Source organism: Coffea arabica, unplaced genomic scaffold (assembly GCF_036785885.1).
Source record: "Coffea arabica cultivar ET-39 unplaced genomic scaffold, Coffea Arabica ET-39 HiFi ptg000066l, whole genome shotgun sequence".
NCBI classification, from domain to species: Eukaryota; Viridiplantae; Streptophyta; class Magnoliopsida; order Gentianales; family Rubiaceae; genus Coffea; species Coffea arabica.
In genome coordinates, this window is record NW_027266212.1 from 1722 (window position 1) to 22532 (window position 20811).

General features: G+C 37.2%; 1 protein-coding gene and 2 pseudogenes across 2 annotated transcripts; 1 reads left to right on the forward strand and 2 right to left on the reverse strand.

Annotated features, from left to right (window-relative positions):
* The first annotated feature begins 438 nt into the window (after nucleotides 1-438).
* LOC140032786 (chloride channel protein CLC-b-like) lies at nucleotides 439-4519 on the forward strand (annotated as a pseudogene).
* A 1093-nt stretch (nucleotides 4520-5612) lies between these two features.
* On the reverse strand, nucleotides 5613-10267 carry LOC140032787 (uncharacterized; annotated as a pseudogene).
* Nucleotides 10268-12108: 1841 nt separating this feature from the next.
* On the reverse strand, nucleotides 12109-19036 carry LOC113722905 (uridine/cytidine kinase UKL1, chloroplastic). Of its 2 annotated transcripts, none has more exons than XM_027246135.2 (14): nucleotides 18452-19036; nucleotides 18077-18168; nucleotides 17269-17338; nucleotides 17047-17165; nucleotides 16125-16221; nucleotides 15518-15597; nucleotides 15045-15239; nucleotides 14139-14222; nucleotides 13991-14051; nucleotides 13513-13573; nucleotides 13084-13177; nucleotides 12898-12970; nucleotides 12632-12714; nucleotides 12109-12525 (listed from the first exon to the last, which is right to left on the reverse strand). In XM_027246135.2, the coding sequence occupies exons 1-14, from the start codon at nucleotides 18633-18635 to the stop codon at nucleotides 12379-12381; spliced, it is 1440 nt and encodes a 479-aa protein (XP_027101936.2). In that variant the 5' UTR covers nucleotides 18636-19036; the 3' UTR covers nucleotides 12109-12378. The 2 variants fall into 2 exon arrangements, with proteins under 2 accessions (XP_027101936.2, XP_071929655.1); XM_072073554.1 differs by lacking the exon at nucleotides 18452-19036 and adding an exon at nucleotides 16421-16511 and having other exon boundaries at nucleotides 18077-18174.
* Between the last annotated feature and the right edge of the window lie 1775 nt (nucleotides 19037-20811).

Here is a 20811-nt window from a genome sequence, read left to right on the forward strand (position 1 = left end):
TTTGAAAAAATTCACCCACCATTTTTTATTTTCCCCATAACAATTCCTAACTTTCATTGCAACACACTAATAATAATTCACTCCAACTCCATGTTAGAAAAGTAAGAGCGCCCCCCACATATTAGTTAGTTTAGAAAATTAAAGCTAATTTTTTTTTTAAAAAAAAAATAATGAAATACAAGATCAGTGATAACACGTGCAAGTACGTACATATTTGTCTAGAAAAACAAGAGGGCCCACATTTTTTTTTCCCCACATTTACACACACACACCATTATGATTAAGTATGACTTGGCATTAATTTTTGATTAGCAATTTATGGAGCAATTTATGGAATAATCTATAAAGTTACTCTAATGAGCACCGCAGAACAACTTGGCCGTAAATATTATCTGTTCCCTCGAACATCAGCAAAATACGTACCGTATATGCGTGTACCAATGGTCACGTCTCCCCCATCCTCTGAATTCCAGGGAAAAAAAAAAAAGGGAAAGAAGAAGGGGGGTTTTCCGTTTTCCCTTTCCTCGTCACCAGATCCCCGCTGCTGCTGCTAATGACTGCCTCCGCCTCGCCTGATAGGAGATTTTAAGCGCCCCCCTCTCCCCTCTCCCCCTTCCCCAATCTCGTCGTCCTTATGGAGGACTCCAACCAATTTGCTGCAGCAGCGGCGACCAACGACGTAGACGGACAAGCACAAAACCAGGAAAGAGATCCAGAGAGCAACTCACTTCATCAACCTCTCCTCAAGAGAAACAGAACGCTTTCCTCCAATCCACTAGCTGTGGTTGGAGCCAAAGTTTTCTTACATAGAGAGTCTAGGACTACGAGTAAGACTACACCAGTACATCTCCTTCCTGTCGGATCAATTTGCTTCCCGCCCTTCATTTCACCCCTACACAGCATTTTATACGCAAAGCTACGCTCCTGTGCAGGATCAACGAAAATGATCTCTTCAAGCATGACTGGAGAAGCAGAGCCCAAGTACAGGTGTTGCAGTATGTCTTCTTGAAATGGACCTTGGCATTCCTAGTTGGTCTTCTAACCGGAGTAATAGCCACCCTCATCAATCTAGCTGTGGAAAATATTGCAGGCTACAAACTTCTCAAAGTGATCGACTACATCAATAATAAAAGGTTTCGTCGTATACCGGGATACCAGCCTCCTCATATTATATAGCATCTCTGTTCACAGCAAAGAGCAATCAATTTATTTTTTGTCATTCACCGCTCTTTGGTTTGATGCAGGTACCTAATGGGTTTCCTATTCTTTGCCGGGACTAATTTTCTTCTTACGCTTCTAGCCGCTGTTCTCTGCGTGTTCTTTGCTCCTACTGCAGCAGGCCCTGGGATACCTGAAATTAAAGCTTATCTAAATGGGGTTGACACTCCAAATATGTATGGCGCTACTACATTAATTGTCAAGGTGAGTTGGCCGTTCTAATTGCAGAATTCAGAGCTTAAGTTTTGCGTCGTTATTAAAAGTGTAGCAATTTCCTTCTCGTTGATAATATGCGTACCCATATCACTAGGTTGCAAGTAAATCAATGCAAACCTCATTTGACAGAGGCCTTGATTATATATATATTATACACACACACTCTTGATAACGAGTATAATCCACCACCACTATTATGTGCTTTTTTCTGATCTCTTGCAATCCTTAAGAAGGTTTTTACCTCACAATTAGTCGGTCAACGAGAAAATAGTTTCTGATGGCATCCAAATGATCTTCAGTAACATACACCTTACAAGCCAAAACCACAAGGAAGAAGTTAAACGCCTAACGAAAACAGTTTTCACATGAAGCAACTTATTGTGTCTGTTAGTAGTTCGATTGCACGTCAGAGGTGAGCTGAATGGTCTTCTAGCTTCTTCACTTCATTACAGATCATTGGAAGCATAGGAGCTGTTGCTGCAGGCTTAGATCTAGGCAAAGAGGGCCCTTTGGTGCACATTGGAAGCTGCATTGCTTCCTTACTAGGACAAGGTGGACCGGACAATTACCGGATAAAATGGCGCTGGCTTCGTTACTTTAATAACGACAGGGACAGGCGAGATCTCATCACCTGCGGGTCCTCTTCAGGTGTCTGTGCTGCTTTCCGAGCACCAGTTGGCGGCGTCCTCTTTGCTCTCGAGGAGGTGCAACATGGTGGAGAAGTGCCCTCCTATGGAGATCTTTTTCAGCACTGCAGTCGTGGTGGTGGTGCTCAGAGCCTTCATGGAATACTGCAAATCCAGATACTGTGGACTTTTTGGAAAAGGAGGTCTAATCATGTTTGATGTAAGTGAAGTTTCTGTGAGGTATCACATCGTAGATCTCATTCCTATTGCTGTCATTGGCATAATTGGAGGACTGCTTGGAAGCCTCTACAACCATGTTCTCCATAAGGTCCTCCGGCTTTACAGTCTTATAAAATGAGTAAGTACCCATTTTTCAAATATATATAACTCTGCTCTGCAATATCTCTCCCCATGATTCCATGGTTATTTCTGTACTTTTAATACCGCTTGGATTCATTCAAAGCCAAAGGTCAAAAGGCAAAACCTAGAGATGAACCAAGCTCTCTCCAGAGACAATCGCATGAAAACTGATGAACCTTTTAGCAAACATAGTTAAATTTCAAAACAGAGAGCCGCGTATTGTTCAATTCAAATATTGCTTTAAACTGAATTGCAATTTCTTCTGTGTCAGTACAATCCACGTAAAGAGAACAACCTGAATTAAAAACATTGTGATGTTCTGACTGTAGGGTTCTTACTCTCTACTAATGTTGCAGGAAAGGAAAACTACATAAACTTCTACTAAGCCTTGGTGTCTCTATCTTCACCTCTGTATGCGTATATGGACTACCATTCCTTGCTAGTTGCCGACCTTGTGATCCCTCCATTCAAGAGACTTCCTGCCCCACAAATGGAGGAGCAGAAACTTCAAGCAATTCAACTGCCAAAATGGACAGTATAATGACCTAGCCACTCTTCTCCTCACAACCAATGATGATGCTGTTCGCAACATTTCTCCACAAGCACCCTCCTCAGAGTTCCATATCTTTACCCTCACTATCTTCTTGTTCTATATTGCATTCTAGGGCTCATAACCTTTGGAATTGCCGTTCCATCTGGTCTTTTCCTTCCAATTATCCTCATGGGTGCTGCTTATGGTCGTATGCTTGGCGTTGCCATGGGCCCATACACACAAATTGACCAAGGGCTCTATGCCGTTCTAGGTGCAGCCTCTCTAATGGCTGGTTCAATGAGGATGACAGTTTCGCTCTGTGTCATCTTTCTTGAGCTGACCAACAACCTTCTCCTGCTACCCATGACAATGCTCGTTCTTCTAATTGCCAAAACAGTTGGAGACTGCTTCAACCCAAGCATATACGAGATAATACTAGAATTAAAAGGTCTACCTTTCTTAGATGCAAATCCAGAACCATGGATGAGAAATATAACTGTTGGGGAACTAGCTGATGTCAAGCCGCCAGTTGTTACTCTTCATGGGATCGAGAAAGTTGGCTACATTGTAGAAGTCCTCAGGAACACCACACACAATGGGTTCCCCGTTGTAGATGAAGGGGTAATGGCACCAGTTGGGACACAAACTGGAGCAACTGAACTGGTAGGATTAGTCCTGCGAGCTCACCTTCTGTAGTGCTGAAAAGGAAGTGGTTCCTGCCAGAAAGACGGAGGACAGAGGAGTGGGAAGTGAGAGAGAAATTCACCTGGGTTGATTTGGCTGAAAGGTGGGGTAAGATTGATGACGTGACTGTAACAAAGGATGAAATGGAGATGTATGTTGACTTGCATCCCATAACAAATACCACACCCTATACGGTGTTAGAAAAGCATGTCAGCAGCAAAAGCAATGGTGCTGTTCAGGCAAGTGGGGCTCCGGCACATGATCATCATACCAAAGTATCAAGCATCCGGGGTTAGTTTCTGAAGCAAACTCTTCATTAAGATTTCTGAAGCCCAAAAAAAAAAAAAAAAGACATAAAAAAGGATTGAATAGTGATAGTTAAAACAAGAAGGAAACTACAACATATGATGGAAAAGAATGCTTTTTCCGTAAATAAGCCATAACTATCCAATATAGTATCACTTACCTGATGTTATGCTCCCTTTTGTAGGTTTCTCCTGTGGTGGGAATATTGACCAGGCAAGACCTGAGAGCCCACAATATTTTGAGTGCTTTCCTCATCTAGCAAAGTCAAAGGGGAAAAAGGGACACTAAAATTCTCCAACTGAATACGAACCGTTGCCGCTTTTTTGAATTCTTTTCTCATCTTCTCCAGTTTTGCATTCTTTCACAAACTCCATAAAGCCAGATATGACGTGTGTCAACTATCTTTCATTCAGCTAAGTTCATCATTGATGGACATCGGAACAAATTTATAGGCTACACATCTACAACCTTTTTTAGTTTTGCAAGTTCGTCAAATACACAGGTATTTTGTTGTTGATGTCTTTCTTTTGCAAACTTCCACAACAGTGGTTCTTCCATACATATTTCTGTTTCCCCAGATGTACGCTTGAGTTCCATCAGAACACGGCATCTAGCTATTAATTGCATCAGCAAACTCTTCTCAAGAAGGTCTCTTCTTTTTTGCAGATTTCTTTTCTTCATGCATGCTCTTGGGCCTCTTCTAAATACTGCCAAAATCTCAATACTGCATAAACTAATCCATGTCTCATTTAGGACTTCAAATGATAACAATGAGCTATAATGCATCAATCTAAAGTAAAGATTCACGCATTACTGCTAAATACAGTCACATCATTGCACTTTTAAGAAACATAAATGTACCTAGATCAGGGTAGAAAAGGCTGAAAAATGTTGATAACAGTTGCTTTGGAGTGTTGTCCCTTATTAAGAAAAGAACGTAACATAAAGCAGATATTTTTGTTTAAAGTATATTTTTTTTTCATTCAGGTTTTACCAATCAGCCGACCACATAATATGCCACACTGTGAACTCCTTCAAAGCAAGTAATATAGCAAAGTAGAACAGTTATGTTAAAGAGTCATTAACTTGAAGCCTATTGCGGCATAATGAACTCTGTTACAAAGCAGCAAGGCAAGATTTGGCCGTCATGTACTTCGTTGGCAACCTAAAACTGATACAAGACTGAGCCCCATGTACAGTAGTACGAACTGTAGCCCTCATGTATTAAATGAATTCATATTCGCGTTCAGCTATTTGATCAATGGCAAATGACACCACCGATAATCATTTGAAAAAGACTAATTTGATCTTAAGCAGCAGTGCCAGTATGGTCAAGGGAACAGCCAAAAAAAAAATAATGGGTCAGAATAATCACGAACCCATAGCTTCCAACAACCACCATGTAACTTCCTTTCATCCATGCAAAGACATCCCACTGCTAGCCTCTCACCAGATCCAATGCTTGGGATTTTCTAGAAAGTAATTCAACTTCTTTCCCCTTGTCTAAGTCGCACATATACAAAAATTTTGGTCTTTATTCTCAAAGAAGTTCTATAAACACAACATAGAGCCCTTTGCACTGGAAAATTTTCAATGAAAAGATTAAACATATCTTCTACTTAAATGGGAGACACAAAGATAAACAGTACCTCTGTGTGCCAGGAAAGAAATTAAAGCCATTGCGCTTTGTCCAAATGCCATGTCTCTCCAGACAAAAGTGATGCACAATCCTGTAAAAAGATCAATTCTTTGGTAAAAAATCAGAAGAAAGTTTTCCTCGTCAGAGAGAGAGAGAGAGAGAGAGAGGAGGGGGGGGGGGTTCTCTGAAAATCAAAGATTCAATTCGTCTAATTAGGTGACAGCTCCTAGGAGTCATGAAAAACCATAATGCCAATCTACCTCTTTAAAACTTTTGCCACCCACAGCTTACGTAGATTAGAGTTTGAGGCAGCGAGCGGCTTTCCTCTTGCAAAGGCACGAGTTTAAATTGCACTGATGGTTGTCTTGCTCTAATACCCATGGCCTCTTTTCACCTTTGGCCTCTAAGGATGGACTGAGATTAGACCAAAAAAAATGCATATAAACATCCTACTTAAAAGAGCAATTCACAACTGGATTTTATATTCCATTCTAACTCTACCTTTCAGGCAGCTTTGATTTAAGCTCCACGGATGACATAGTCCTTAATGCATCAACCAAAGATGGTTCTAGCCCTTTCCTGGGAGGATCAACTACAACCACCTCTGATCCCACAAGCCAAGAAAGAGGTTCCTGAACAAATTTTTAATGTAAGAGCTCAACAAAGTGCTGCAGAGAATACACCCAACCACCCACATTAGTTTGATTGGATATTCTTTATCTTCAGCTGTCCAAAAAAGTATAAAAGGAGGGAATTTCGAAAAGCACATTCACAGCTAAAATGCATTGCGTTAGTATCAACTGTACCACATGCCCGCATGGATGGCTAAGTATAGACCTACAGAATACACTTATAAAGATACATGCATTGCCATATACAAATCCCAATTCCTTGTGCGTGATTTTGAAGAAAAGGAAAAATTGACACTTACTACTGATGTGTCTGCTTGATGCCAGCTGATGCTGCAATCCAGAGAGGCTGGTAAACGCTCAACTGTCTTTCCAAAGGACATCTTTGACTCTCTGTTAACCTCAACACATTTTACTAACCTGTTAAAAACTCAAAGTGTATTAGAATGAATGCTCAGTTGTCAAGCACCAAAATTTATAGCTCTTTACATTATCAGGTTCTTACCTACACTTCCTCATTGCAGCCAAAGATAATCCGATAACACCGGCTCCTGCATAAAGATCAACCACTGATGCGCCATGAGGGACATACTTCTGTAACTTCCGAAGCAAAGAATCAAATGCCTGGACAAAAATTTAAAAATATGTTAACTATAAACAAATGCATAAACCAACTATCCTCGTACTACAGAGGAAACAATGAAAAATTATTTGATTATCCATCCAGATGGAGAAACACTAGGGCAGTAATAAAGTAAGGGACTGATTAATAGTCATCACAATATCAAATGACGATCAAGAGAACACACAAGATAATGACAGTTCCTGCCACCATCCTTTGCACGACGAAAAAGTTGATTCAGAAGAAACAAGACCAATGATATCTATACCTAGATAGAACAAACCAAAAGAGCATGTCCATTTTTTCTTAAAACAAAGCTAATAAAGCAACAAACTTTATTCAGATTTCTACCTTTGGTATTTGCTTGACCAAAGCTTGATGGAGCCAAAGAAACATCGATTCCTCCAACATGTTCCCAGAATTCTGCGTCTCCAATCAAATGCCTCCATCTATTCCCAAATATGATCTAAATCAACACAAAGAACATATCAAAGGTCTGCTGAAGGCTAGTTTGACACTAACATCCTTAAGGGCCTGTCAAAAGCTTATGAAATCTATAGTATAATCTTTTTATATAGAAATTTAAGTTAAATTTGTAAATTTTGTCCAAAAAACTAAAGACACGTTCACGTTTTTTCTTGCTTAAAAAAGTAAGTGTGCTCAGAAGCAACCCAAAGCCTGCTCTCTAAAAAGCTTTTTTCAATTTCAAAAAATTTTAGCCCTGAGGTCTCCACAGGATGGAAAAATCCAAATTCCACATTCACAGTAAAGTTTTTATTTTCCATATATAGATTCTAGAGTTAACTTAGATTTCATATGCAGTCCCATGGAAATTACCCAAACTAGAAGAAGACACATAAATACAAGATATTGTGAAGGATAAATTCATACAGCATGGTGGTTTTTGATTTCAGAGACCATAGAGATAAGATAAAAAAATTTATACTCATTCACATTAACACATGCATTCCTTTTTTTTTTTTTTTTAAGGGTGTCCCGCAGGGAGTGGACCCTGCAGACTAATCCCCACCCTCCACAACTTGCTGGCAGCATTCCTTGAGGTGCACTAAAGATTGATCAAGTGCACCTGCAAAAGAGATGCATATAAAAGAAGATAGAACATAAAAGGGTGTTTTTCATGAGATAGAGTCCAATTACTTTGCCAACCATAATAAAGAAAGAGAACAACCAGGTCATGTTAATTTTCCCTTTCACAGACCCCAAAAGTTCACCTTTCTGTGATGAGATTCACAGCTATCTAACTCACTCAAAGACTTCACAATTCCAAATTCCATGAAAATATAAGGTTCAAATTATATTTATTCTAGTTGACTGCTTCAAATGGCATTTTCACACATTATCACAATATGCACTCTCAATATCCAAAAAACAGATCACTTGAAAATTATTCTTCGAAAGAAGTCGGCCAGAGACTTTTTACAACAAGATCAACCATTTTTAATGCTATGGATTTTCAAAATTTCCAAGTGCTACAAAAAGCACACAAGCACAAAATATGTGTATCTTAAGTGCAAAGGAAAGTTGTGGTAATTGTCATTCATTATGAGTTCCCAAAATTACCCTTTCAACAAGATAATATATTCATTGCATTCAAGGAAACTACAGATGTTTCTATGGTATTTTTGTTAAACAACCCCCCACCCCCAAATACTCAAGCACATTCGTGGAGTGTGCCCCATAATTACTAGTATACATAGTGGATGTACCTATATCTACATATATAGTTGTCTGTAGGTAACAATACTACCAACACATACATGCTACAGTGAGATAATGACAGAGAGAGCTGTGCTCACATTATTAGTTGATGTTTGAAAGTTAGCCCACACAGAATGAATTAGATTGATTTTCGTCCTTCTGCCACCATTTCTCCACAGGTACTGCACACACATACAATCCCTAAAGTCATGCGTATGAAGAAGATTACATCCAAAATTATATTGACAAATGAATATTGAGAATCCTACATTTGCTAGAGCATTCAATTTTTCTGAACTAGGTGAGTTTTCATTTCTAGAATTCCAAACCAAAGCAACCTGCACTTTACCTGAAATAACAGAAAAATTCATAGTAATATTTAAAGATCTGAATAGACCTTTTCTAACAAATCACAAATCCAAATATTCACACTACAGGAAACAATGGGATAGTGAAATATCAGCTACAAACCATTTTGATATCTTTGTGAGACAGGAAGAGATGTGTCATACGTAGTCACAGCCATCTGCAAAGTCCAAGGGGATTCATTACATATATAGATAATCCGGACTATAACTAACTTCTGCTGTCATTTATTAACAAAATTAATCACCTGCACATATCTCAGTTCGCCAGTTCCCTGATCTTCGTCATATGGCTCAATACACAAATCAGATATGCCTGCCAAAAGTACATAAAGAAAACATGCAGGAGAAAGAGAGAGAGCACACATTAGAGATGAAATTCTGGCCATTAGCCTGGAGGCGATTCAACCAAGAAAAAGGAAAAATAAGTGTTGCTTTAAAATACAATTAATAGGATGGATGACAGACCTTGTTTCAGGAGCTCCACAGCGGCATTAATGCGCGGATGATGAGCTGCAAATGCAAGAAGTACCTAGTTATAAACAATTTAGTTGAAAATATGAAAATTCAACGAACTTAGAATTACAAAAGATCCACACCTTTACACTCGGGAATATCAGCAATATTGTGAGTGCCCTCTTGATAAAGCCCAATTAAAGGCTCGGTTGATGAACCCCGAACAGCAAGTTTTGCGCGGCATCTCCATCCCCACTGTAAAATCATTGAGATATCGATTATTGCTTTTGGTGAAAATTTTTAAGACCAGCAGCTAGGCAGTAAAGTGATAGAAATGAAGTATTTACCAGTCTACAGCTATCAAAGGTGAAGTCGGAAACGCCGAGAGTCTTGAAAAAGTCGGTGGCCTCGTCAACTATTGCAGGGTGGTGGAGATTGTACTCGTGTGTACAACCCGAACACCTGAAAGCCAATGAAATCAAAATTAGCGCCCTGCTCACAATGATTTATTTATTTTTTTTTAAATAAGAGTTGAAAGAGTTATGAGTCGGGGAAACGTACGACTGGAAGTGAGGGCATTGGAGGGAGCAAGTTAAGGAGGACGGTGCGGTAAAGCCAGGATTAGGATTTTGGCAGACAGACGTCAGTGGCGGTGGTTCTCGTGGAGTGCGGGAAGCGAAATTCGTGGTGGTGGTTCGACAAGTGATTAGAGGGAAGGATGATGACGGGTGCAGTGGTACTGAGAGGAAAGTGGAGGCCATTCGGGCGTCTCTTGTCTGAGCGATGGGTGGCGGGAGAGGAGAGGAATCCGAAGGGCGTATGGGGGTAAGAATGCAGTTGATGCTGGACTGGACGGTGCCCGGGTTGGTTTTGGTGGCGGGAATGGATAAAGCTCGATTTAGTTTTTATTTTTGTTTACTTTTTATTATATCTCTTTCCAGTTTTTTCTTCCGAAATAATCACAATCTAAAATTGAGCGGGTGAAATTTAATTTAGCCCTTCAAAGTAGACCAATGTATCAATTCAGTCCCTAAAAGTGAATAAGACCCGATTAAGGCCTCAAAAGTGAAAATTTTGTTCCGAATCGTATTTCGTATCAGTTCATACTTAATTGTTAATGTTTAAGTTTCGACTAAACTTTAGTGGTAAAAGTAAAATCCTATTAATTATTTAGGGACTTTAAAACATTAATTTCTTATCTAAATGAGTTGAAAATTATATAACTTTACTCACTTAGTCTTAAAAAAAAAAGTTTTGCTACTTTTTTAATTTTCAAAATTTGATTAGGATAGCATATTATTTTTTAAGGATGGCAATGTGTCATGTTGTATAATTATCTTGTCATTATGGTGTTCATGTCAAAAAAACATCATTTCTAATCCAACCCATTAAACTTTCATATCGTGCCTTAACCCCGTATGTTAACGAGTTGACCCAACCCAATCCGCATAACCCGTTAACACTTTATATAATTAAAATAGGTTTGATACAATGCATTATCTTGCCAAATCAACCTACTAATCTATGCTAGAAACAATCTAGTATTTTAATCGCTTATTTTAATCCATTTGGTCATGTAATTTATTCAATATTGCTATTGTTAAAACACACAATAAATTGTTTGAAATACATACTCAACACAAGATTTAAAGTTTTCAAAACATTCAAAAAAATAATAGATAGTGAAACTTTTCAATCATAATATAAGTTACAAATTCAGTCTTATTTGACTTGCTATTTTTTTTGAAAAGTTTCTGGATTTTCTGTGAAGATTCCTTCCACACATTTTTTAATCACCTTTTATCTTATATATGTCACATCTTAAAAAGTGTTAAAGTAATTTCTCTCCAAAAACTCTCTAGAAAATACAATCCAATCAACCTTTTAGAAATACGCTTAGACAATTCAATATATGATAGGACATAAAACTTGTGAGTTTTTTAAAACTTCTAATTGAAATCTTTAAACCAAATTTGATCGTTGTTAGTGTTGAATTATTATCTTAAAATAAGTACTTTATTGGATTAGCATGTGAACATGTGGATTGACCTAACCCAACTCGCTTACTTTCATGTCACTAACAAGTTAAATCAATAATGAGTTCCAATCGTATTAAAACCCTATTGATTTCGAATCGTATTCGAGCCATATTGTCGTGTCGTGCCAAAAATTGTCACCCCTAATTATTTTGTTCTTTTAAGCTAATCTAGGTGAGAGGTTAATTGCATTGAAATCCCTAAAAATTTATAAGGTTTCTCAGTATATCACTAAAGTTTGGTCAAACATTATTGACCAAAGAATGGCTCGTGTGGGACGGGATTTCCAGTTTAAAGGGTTTAACAAGAATTTGTTCACTTTCAAGAGTTAAATTGATACTTTGATCTACTTTGAAGTGCTACTTCAAAATTCACCTACGATTATATTGGCCTATAGCACGATCCATACCTTATAATACACACTACGTCACATTTGATATGGCATTTAGCTTACAAAGTTCTTGCAAAGTCATCAACCAGAAGGCAAGATTCTATTACGGTAAATAGGTACGCCAGCGACAGATTCTTGACACCCGCAGGCAGCTGTCTGCTCCACCAACGGCACTACCTGCTCACACGTATGCCGTAGAGTAGGATAGAGTTACGGCCCTGCTCTTCCAATCTAATCTAGGTAGGAAAGCAGAAACTGGTTTTGTGGAAAGCAACAATTGTCAAGAGTTTGTCAAGAGCATGAATCGTCTGGACCGAAAATCGAAAGAAATTTTACAGTTCAATGGACGCACGTTTGCCATTTGGCATTTCTAGTTTAGATGTAAAGGTGGTTTCTTGCCATACGGATACTAATCACAATCTAAGCTTCACCTGAAGAATTTCTCCACAACATTCAAGTAAACGCATTTGATTTCAAAAAATACATAACAAGTAGCCCAAAGGGACACTCATTTCTAGTTGAGAAGCAGGTATGCCTAGCAAAAGCTTACAATAATGCTTGCACTATTAAATTTGATCATCAGTCATCTGTTCCAAAGTACCGATCGCCAAACTCTCCCATACCGGGTATGACACGAAATTCTTCATTAAGTGCCACATCAATCTCTGATGTGACAATCTTCAGGGATGGGAAACGTTTACTAACACAATGTATTCCCTCTGGCGCCTGTGTGGAAAACCAGAAAAGTTCATAAACAAAGCATATCATCATCTTCATTTGTGCCCAAGAATAAGAAACTTTCATCATTGAAACCATTAATGAAGCAACTTACAGAAATGAGGTTTAGGAAAATAATGTGAGATTCAGGAACTCCTTTTTGTATGAGGAGGTCGATTGCCTGATTAGCAGAGTTACCTTCAAGGAAAAATAAAGCTCAGCCAAAATCTAAAAGGTAAGCAAACTAATCCACATAAACAAGACAATTCTGTCTCCACAGAAAGCAACTCTTTCACAAGTTTATTTCAGCAAATTACTCTTACCATTGATGCTTTAATTTAATAAAAAAAATTTTAAAAAAAGCCTCTAAAGTATAGTTACCTGTAGCAAGAACTGGGTCCAGGAGCAGAACATGACGTTCAGAAATATCTTTTGGGAGTTTCTCATAAATAAGCTGATCAGACAAAAGAAATATCATGCATGTAATCAACAACATCGTAAATGCAACTATGAGTAAAGACCCACCAGCATTCAGCAACTAAAAGATTAAAAAAAAAAAAAAAAAACCTGCTTCCCGTTGTCACCATCACGATGGATCAGGATCTTCCCGATTTTAATTCCTTTGCAACAGGCACGCAATGCATTCTCCATACTTTCACCACTGCATATAATAATCACATAGTTGTGCAACAAAGAACATCAACTTCGAATTTGTAGAGGAAATCAACATGATGCTAGGTAATATGCACAATTCCATAAGACTGAACCAGCAACAGCATATTATGTGATCATCTTTGGTTCTAGTCTCCCAAACATTCCTAAAATGAAGATACAGAAAAGACTAGAGAATTTTGATGAATCCTCAACAATAACCCAAGTTGGCTTTTGGAAATGAAGGTGAAAGTAATCTGGAAGCACACAGAACTTAGCAGCACAAGCAAACTGCTTTGCATAAAGTCTAAATCAATCATCACTAATTCTTAATTTGACCCTCACCTTCGAACAATTGAAACTCCACACAGTTTCTTGCAAAAGTCAACACCAGTATATACCGAGCCTACAGTAAAAGATATTGACATCAGATTGATCGAAGGAAAATTAATACAACATTGCTGACCAAAAAAGACTATAGGCATATGAATTGGACTTAAAAGCAGTTTTCTTCGCAGCTGGGGTGGAAAGGATTTGGCAATAAAACATGTAGCCTGATTATTCCCTAAAGTTCAATTCAACTAGCAATGTTATCCGAGCTTGAGGGAAGTTATCATGGATTCTTACAAAACATGTTCTCCTCATAAGGTTGGTTAAAGTGTAATGAAACTTCACAAATGGTCACTTTTGCAGCCTTGAAACCATCTCGTTACATGAATGCTTAATAGAAGACTAACTAAAAGAGGAAATTTTATATTAACAAGTGCAGACAGCAAAGCTAAGAGTATTCCTTCATACTGGTCTTATATTGTACTTAACGAACCTGTTGGCGTGACTACCTGCTTCTCGGTGAATGGTAAATGGCCGAGACCATGCTCAACAACCTAAAAGATCATTTACGGTAAAGGTCCAATCTTACAATTTGCTCGAACAGAAAAGAAAATTTGGGGTTCATAATGGCTGAGAATCACCAGTCGAATAAGCCGATCTGAATAAAAAACAAAGTCATGCTTGGATATATCTCGATCACGAATCAGTGTGTGCATTCCTCTAATCTGTAACAAAACCAAAATAAGGAGAATTCACTGATAGCAATAATCAACAAAAAGAAATGAAGTTTAGTGGTCGACTAACTTTTAATAGGCTAATATTAACACAAACCATAAGCCATGTTGCCTCATCATCCATATCAGGATAGTGAAGAATGTTCCAATATCTATAATCAACTAACAGAAACGAAGTTTAGCATATGAATTTCTAAAAAGGAAAATATCAACAGAAACCATGGGCCATGTCGTCTTATAATGAATAACACCAAAGCATGCCAATGAACTGAACTACTCTAATACCACAAATCAAAAACCAATATCTTCAAATCTAGTATTCATACTATGCAACGTGTTCCCAATCAGCTAATCTTCTCCAGTTTTTACAGTTTTTTAGTTTGTATAATCAATTCCAGTATTTGCAGCTCATAATCTGATTCTAGTGTTTATGCCAATAACAAAGAGGCCAAAATTAATATGATTACTCCCTGATCAGTAATTGATGAAGAACGGGCTTCACAAATGCAGAGCCAAAACGACGAGAAGTCACACAGAATACATAGTATATGGTACCCAGATGCAAAGACCCACTAATTACTTCAAGGGTTTTTCCAAATGAAAGAACCCACCAAAGCTGTCTGGACCAGATCCAGTATTTGTGCAATTAAGAATTGAATAAAACTGTGTAAGCTCACTAGAGTAGAGGTAGAGATGAGTAAAAGGCACAACACGAAACACTTGTGATGTAGTTTACATATTCAGATCCTAGCTTGCTTTAAAATGAAAGCAAGAAGATACCAATATCCAATATATACTTAAATAACAACTTGCCTGGAATGTTGACTGAATAACATACACGTTAGGGTAGATTTTGCAAAGGTCATGCTGGCCAAGCTTTGTTCGTATATGTTGGACAATCAAATCAACTGCAACATCATTTTCACCTCCCCGAGGTATGATAACATCAGCATACTTCTTAGATGGCAAAACAAAATCATCAAAAGCAGGCTTCACAAACTTGGCATACTGCAGAGTCAACAGATTTACAAGGTGGGTAATTTGTCATAAGTGGTTGAAACTATTCAGAAAGTAGATTTAAAATGAAGATAAAACAAAAAGGCTTTACAAAACACAGGATGAATTACAATAACCTCAAACTCCAAAAAATACAGTTCTATATTGGCCAGATCATCAAGTGAAAGAGAGCCTGGAACTTTGACAGTTTGACAACAAGGTTCCAAACTTCCTACTAAATTCAGGTTTCTACAAAAGGAATGATCTCAAGAAGGGAAGGCAAAGCTTGCCTGTTCAAGGACTGAGTTTATGTCCCTACCCCTCACAACTGTGTCACGTCTTATCCTACGAGCAAGCCTCACATCAGCATCTTGCATCAATCAATTACGACAAATAAGAAAAAAAGCACAAGACAAAGTGAAGAATAAATAGCAACGTAAAGACGTTCACCATCAAAAAAAAAAAAAAAAAAGATGTTCATCATCAATAGGACATTTGTATACAAATTATAGAAAAGCCAATTGCCTGCCTCTCTTTTATTGGTTCCTCTTGCCTTCAGATCCAAGGAAAGGAGAAGAGGATGGAGGAGCTAAGGCGAAACTAATTAAGTCAATCTACAATTGAATGACAATTTAACTCTTATTTCAGCGTGGAGTGTCAGATATTAAACTGAACCATAGATGATTCCAGTCTAAATAGCAGTTATGTATATTGGTTTTAAATTCTGAAAGAATATCTAGGCAAGGGAAGGCAAGCTGATAAGGCAGATGCAATAATAAGGTCGCAATAAATCATACATCACACACGATTATACAGAGAAGAAGCAAAAACATCAAAATAAATGCTGGAAAATATTAATTGACCATTACAGCGACAACAGTTTGAAAGAATTAGAACCTGTGTCAACAAAAATCTTCATGTTCATCAAATTGCGGACACGTTGGTCATGAAAAACAAGAATTCCCTCCAGGATGATTACATCAGATGCATTTACCTAAAAAAGATTCATGCAAGCACATCAAGAAAATTTAGGAATTAGAATCCTAAAACAGCAAGAGCAGCACGCATGCATTACTAATTGTCTCAGTTACCTCCTACACCCGTCACCAGAAAAAGTTCCAACTTAAATGCATTTAAAAAGATATCTATTTTGAAGCACATAAGTAGCTGAAATCAACATTACAATTTCTTGCCTTTTTCATCAATAGTTGATTGATAAATTTCAAGCTTGTACCACCAAATTCAAAGCCCAAAGAAATAAGGCCATCATGTGCTAGAGAAAAGCTGACACCTCGAAAAAACAAGAAAAATAGGTGGACAAGATATGAATAAAATATGCATATGAACCCTGTTCATGTGCTAGAGAAAAGAAAATTGTGATTAGCTAGATGAGCTGCACTTATAGACATTCTTTTTATCAGTTAATTTCTTTCTGATACACTTCTAGTACTGGGATGAGTAAATGAATTTCAAATTGTTTCTAAAAAGATACAAAAAACTGTACCAACATCCTTAAATTCAATGGCTATGGTTAGGTTCAAATAGATCCTAGCATGAGTTTCTAACTTTTTTTTCTCTTCACAGAGAAATTGGAAATGCCAAAACTTTGTATTTATGGAAAATAATTCCTCCACCAATTCCTAATGCAAAAATTCCACAAATGGCTAGGAACGGAACATGAACAATTTAAAGCATCACATCAACGCAAACCACCACTGCAGGTGAGAAGATTTGGCCTTCAACATCTTCAAACATAAAGGGAATGAAAATGGAAAGGCAATTCAGATAAATCTTTATACTATTTATCACAAAAAAATACCTGCCGGAAGCTGTCTGAACATCTCTGGTGGGTTTTAAAATCATATATGGGAACTTGGACAGATTGCCCAGATTTGAGTTTTTCAATGCACTCGAGCAGCTGCTCTGTGTCAAAAGCATCTGCAACCAAAGCATCACAGAGTAAGCAAATCCCTAGAAACAATATGATTCTGGAAACCATTGCATGCAGTTGGAAAGAGGAAAGAAACACTCATATAATTACCTGGATGATCAAAATTATACTCATGGACACGTTTTAATTCTTCTGGTGTCAAGCCTCGGTAAAAAGAATCCTACAGTGTGATCAGAACGCAGATGACTATTCATTTTTAGTATTAGAGAGATAAAAGCAGATCATATTAAGGGGAATGAGAAAACATCTAAAGTTTTAGAAAGTTATACTAAACCATTTATTTATTTCTATGACCGTACCACCTAACAGGAATGGGTACCCATAACCAAGGGAACACAAAGCATAAATTGAAGAATTAAACCAGATGTACAATTGAACAAGGCACATCATTGCAATTAGAACATAAGAAGTGCAAATGTAAAGCAGATGTGCGAAAGAGGACGCCAATGTTCTCGAAGTAGAAGTTAAATCTCTCAGGGACGTCGACAACCATCCATGTTAAGTAATGCCTGTCGGCCAATGAGGTGGTGTCTGACTTTTTCTGATCAGAGGAACTCAAATATAATGCAGAATCAAGGGATGCAGTGGTAGTCAACGGTCAAACCATAAGCATCAAGCACGCCAAATGGTGAAAACTCACGGATAATATGATCAAACTAAACGTCCATGACAAAAACAATTTAGAATTGCAACAGATTATTCAATGTGAGGGTTTCCTTTAAAACCCTGCCGGAGCCTTAAAAGATAATTTTTTTTTGCAAGGACACGGGAGAATTCAATAAACCAGGAACCAGCAACAAGGGGAACCGGAAGGCAAAATAGCATCAGCTGGAGAATATATAGGTTTGACTAGACACTTTATAGCGCATAATTGTTAGAAAAATTGCAAAAAGCGAACCTGATTGACAAGGACAACGCGATGATCGTGAAGTTGTTGGATGATCATGTCACACACCGTTGTCTTACCCGAAGCAGTACCTCCAGAAACCCCTAGAATTTGCAAAGAGGAAACAAAGAACATCCGTTCAAATTCCCCAAAAATCAAAATAGCAACAGTGATTAGGAGCCAGGAGGAGGAGTGAAACTGGAAACTGGAAAAAGCAAAATAATAATAACGACAACGACAACATTGGGCACTAGTAAATTAAAAGCAAAAAAAAAAAAATTGCTGGAGGACGGGAAGGAGACGGAGAGGAGAAATTGTGATATGAATGCAAGAAAATTATGAAGGAGAAAATAGAGAGAGAGAGAGAGAGGTGAAGTTGGTTGGTACCAATGACGAAGGGCTGTTTGGTGGGGTCGGCAGGAAGGGTAAAGGAGGAAGAAGGAGAGAGAGTGGGAGCGCGAGGAGAAGAAGACGGGGAGAGGAGTCCGTCCAGGCGCAGCCCTGAGAAGTGAGGCCCCGATGCCTTCTCCATCACGTAGTCAATCGCAATCTCCTTGTTTTCCTCCGGCATCCTTTTTTCTGTTTTTTTGTTATTTTAAATTTCTTTTAAATTTACACTGCTGCTAAGTAGGAATTAATTCGCAGGAAGAAAACGAATTTTCGCAGCACTAATATTGCACCAGCACCGTCAATCACTGACTGGTATTATTCCTGCTTCAGCATCAAATTCTACTATCGTCACTTCAATTGTGAGAGGGATGGAGGGATGGATGAATGGATGGATGAATATTAGTAGTATACTAAAATTTACCACTCCCGCTAGTAGTAGTAGTAGAGTAGTGTGTTAATTCACTTTTTGTCTGGTCCTCCTGATGCCCTCCGGCTTACATCTCACGCCTCCTCTCTTCTATTTCAACTTCGGCCGATAGTGGTCGACCAGTTAAACGGCGTTTCCCACTTTTCAATTTTCAGGCGAAACAAAAGATTTAAATCCAGATTTATTTACAGGAAAAAATGGATTTGTGGGGTTGGGCCTCATTGTTTTCATTTTCTTCCCAAAGTCCCTAACAACGGTCGGTCAAGCAGCCCACTTCCGGCCCAACTGCACCACAGAGTCCATATCACAATTTTGCTTACAACTAGAGGTGGCAAATCAACCCACTTAACTAAATTTACCCAGACCCGCCCATGAATAGATGGGTATAGATATCTTAAATTTTTGTATATGGGTATAAATGGGCTACCCAATAATACCCATTTATTAAATGGGTATTATTGGGTAACCCATCAAATCCAATTAATCCATTTAGAATTCTCTTCCCCCCAAGTCTCTTCTTTTCTCCCACCTTTTTTTTTTCAAATTTTTCATTTTGTCATGATGTTAACTATTTTTGTTTCATTATTCTTATCATTATTATTTGTTGGTTTTATCTTATTATTTTATTTTCTCTTAGTTTGTTGATTTGCTCATTTTTTAGCAATACCAATTTATGATAAATTTTAGCCTATTTTCTTATCTTTATAAAATGAAATTTTAAATTTATATATGAAAAAAATGTTAGGGGTTCAAAATTTTTGGATTAAGTTTTATATTAATTTTTATAGTACTTAGTTCAAATTTTATATTCTTATTATTCAATTATTAAATAATAGGTAATTTTGTGACATAGAGTATAAATGAAAAAAAAATTGGTAATTAAGTTTATTGAACATTATAAGTAAATATTTAAAACTAATGATGGGTACAAAGAGTGGTATAAATAGATAACTTAATTTGCAAAAATGAATTTAAATGAGTTTACAAAAAATTAAAATAAATGGGTTATAAATGAGTAATTGGGTTACCCAATTCATTTTTTGACTTACCCATTTATACCCATCTAATTAAATGGGTATAAATGAGTTGACTCACTTATACCATTACTCATTTTACCCAACCCAAACCCGTCTAAATCACCCATTTAAACACCTCTACTTACAACTGTCAACAGGAAAATCACGCCTCTTCCAGTTCAGTTGATTGGGCATTAGCGAGATACTAAATGATGGTGGATACATGTATTTGTAATGTTGAATACTGCAGTCTTAACATAAAAGCCAATTTAGTATCCGCGACAATGTTGAATGGGTAAGTACTAAATGTGATGCATTTGATAGTGTACCATATTAAGGGTCTGTTTGATAACATAAAAAAGTGCTGAAACTAAATCTTTTCAGACATTCAGATGTTTTGAGTGTTTGATAAACAAAAATTCATCTGCTGAACTTGTTAAGCAGTGCTAAACTTGTCTGTATTTTTTTCAGTACAAGAATCCTGACTGAATGCTTAATTCTAATAAAAATCAATAAAATTACTTCAACTACCTTATCTTATCTACCAAATCTACTATTGTTTGTTAATTATGTTCAAAATTCTATTTAATTAAACAACCTGATATTCTCTATTTAATGATTTTCTGTTTCTCTTTTATCCCTTTTTAATGACTTTCACATCTTCTCTATACTCCTCATATAATATATTGCATCTTTTATATTAATTTGATTTAAAAATAAATATTGTCATTTTCATACCTAACAATTTTAAACTAATTAAATCATAGGTTCTATTTTTTTTGAATGAAAATATATAAGGGAAAAATTGTCAAATTAAACTTATTAAGCATTCAGTTATAAATATTTATCAAGCAGTATAAATAAGTTTAGCATTAAAATTCAGACATTCATATATTTCTTTTCAGTACTTAAAA

Excerpts from the sequence above, each read along its gene's own strand:
- LOC113722905 (XM_027246135.2), bottom strand. The coding sequence starts at position 18,635 with ATGCCGGAGGAAAACAAGGAGATTGCGATTGACTACGTGATGGAGAAG. Across the intron at positions 15,240-15,517 it reads TAAACTCAGTCCTTGAACAG|TATGCCAAGTTTGTGAAGCC; the intron begins GCAAGCTTTGCC and ends TTGACTCTGCAG. Across the intron at positions 12,715-12,897 it reads GGACCCAGTTCTTGCTACAG|GTAACTCTGCTAATCAGGCA; the intron begins GTAACTATACTT and ends TTTTCCTTGAAG.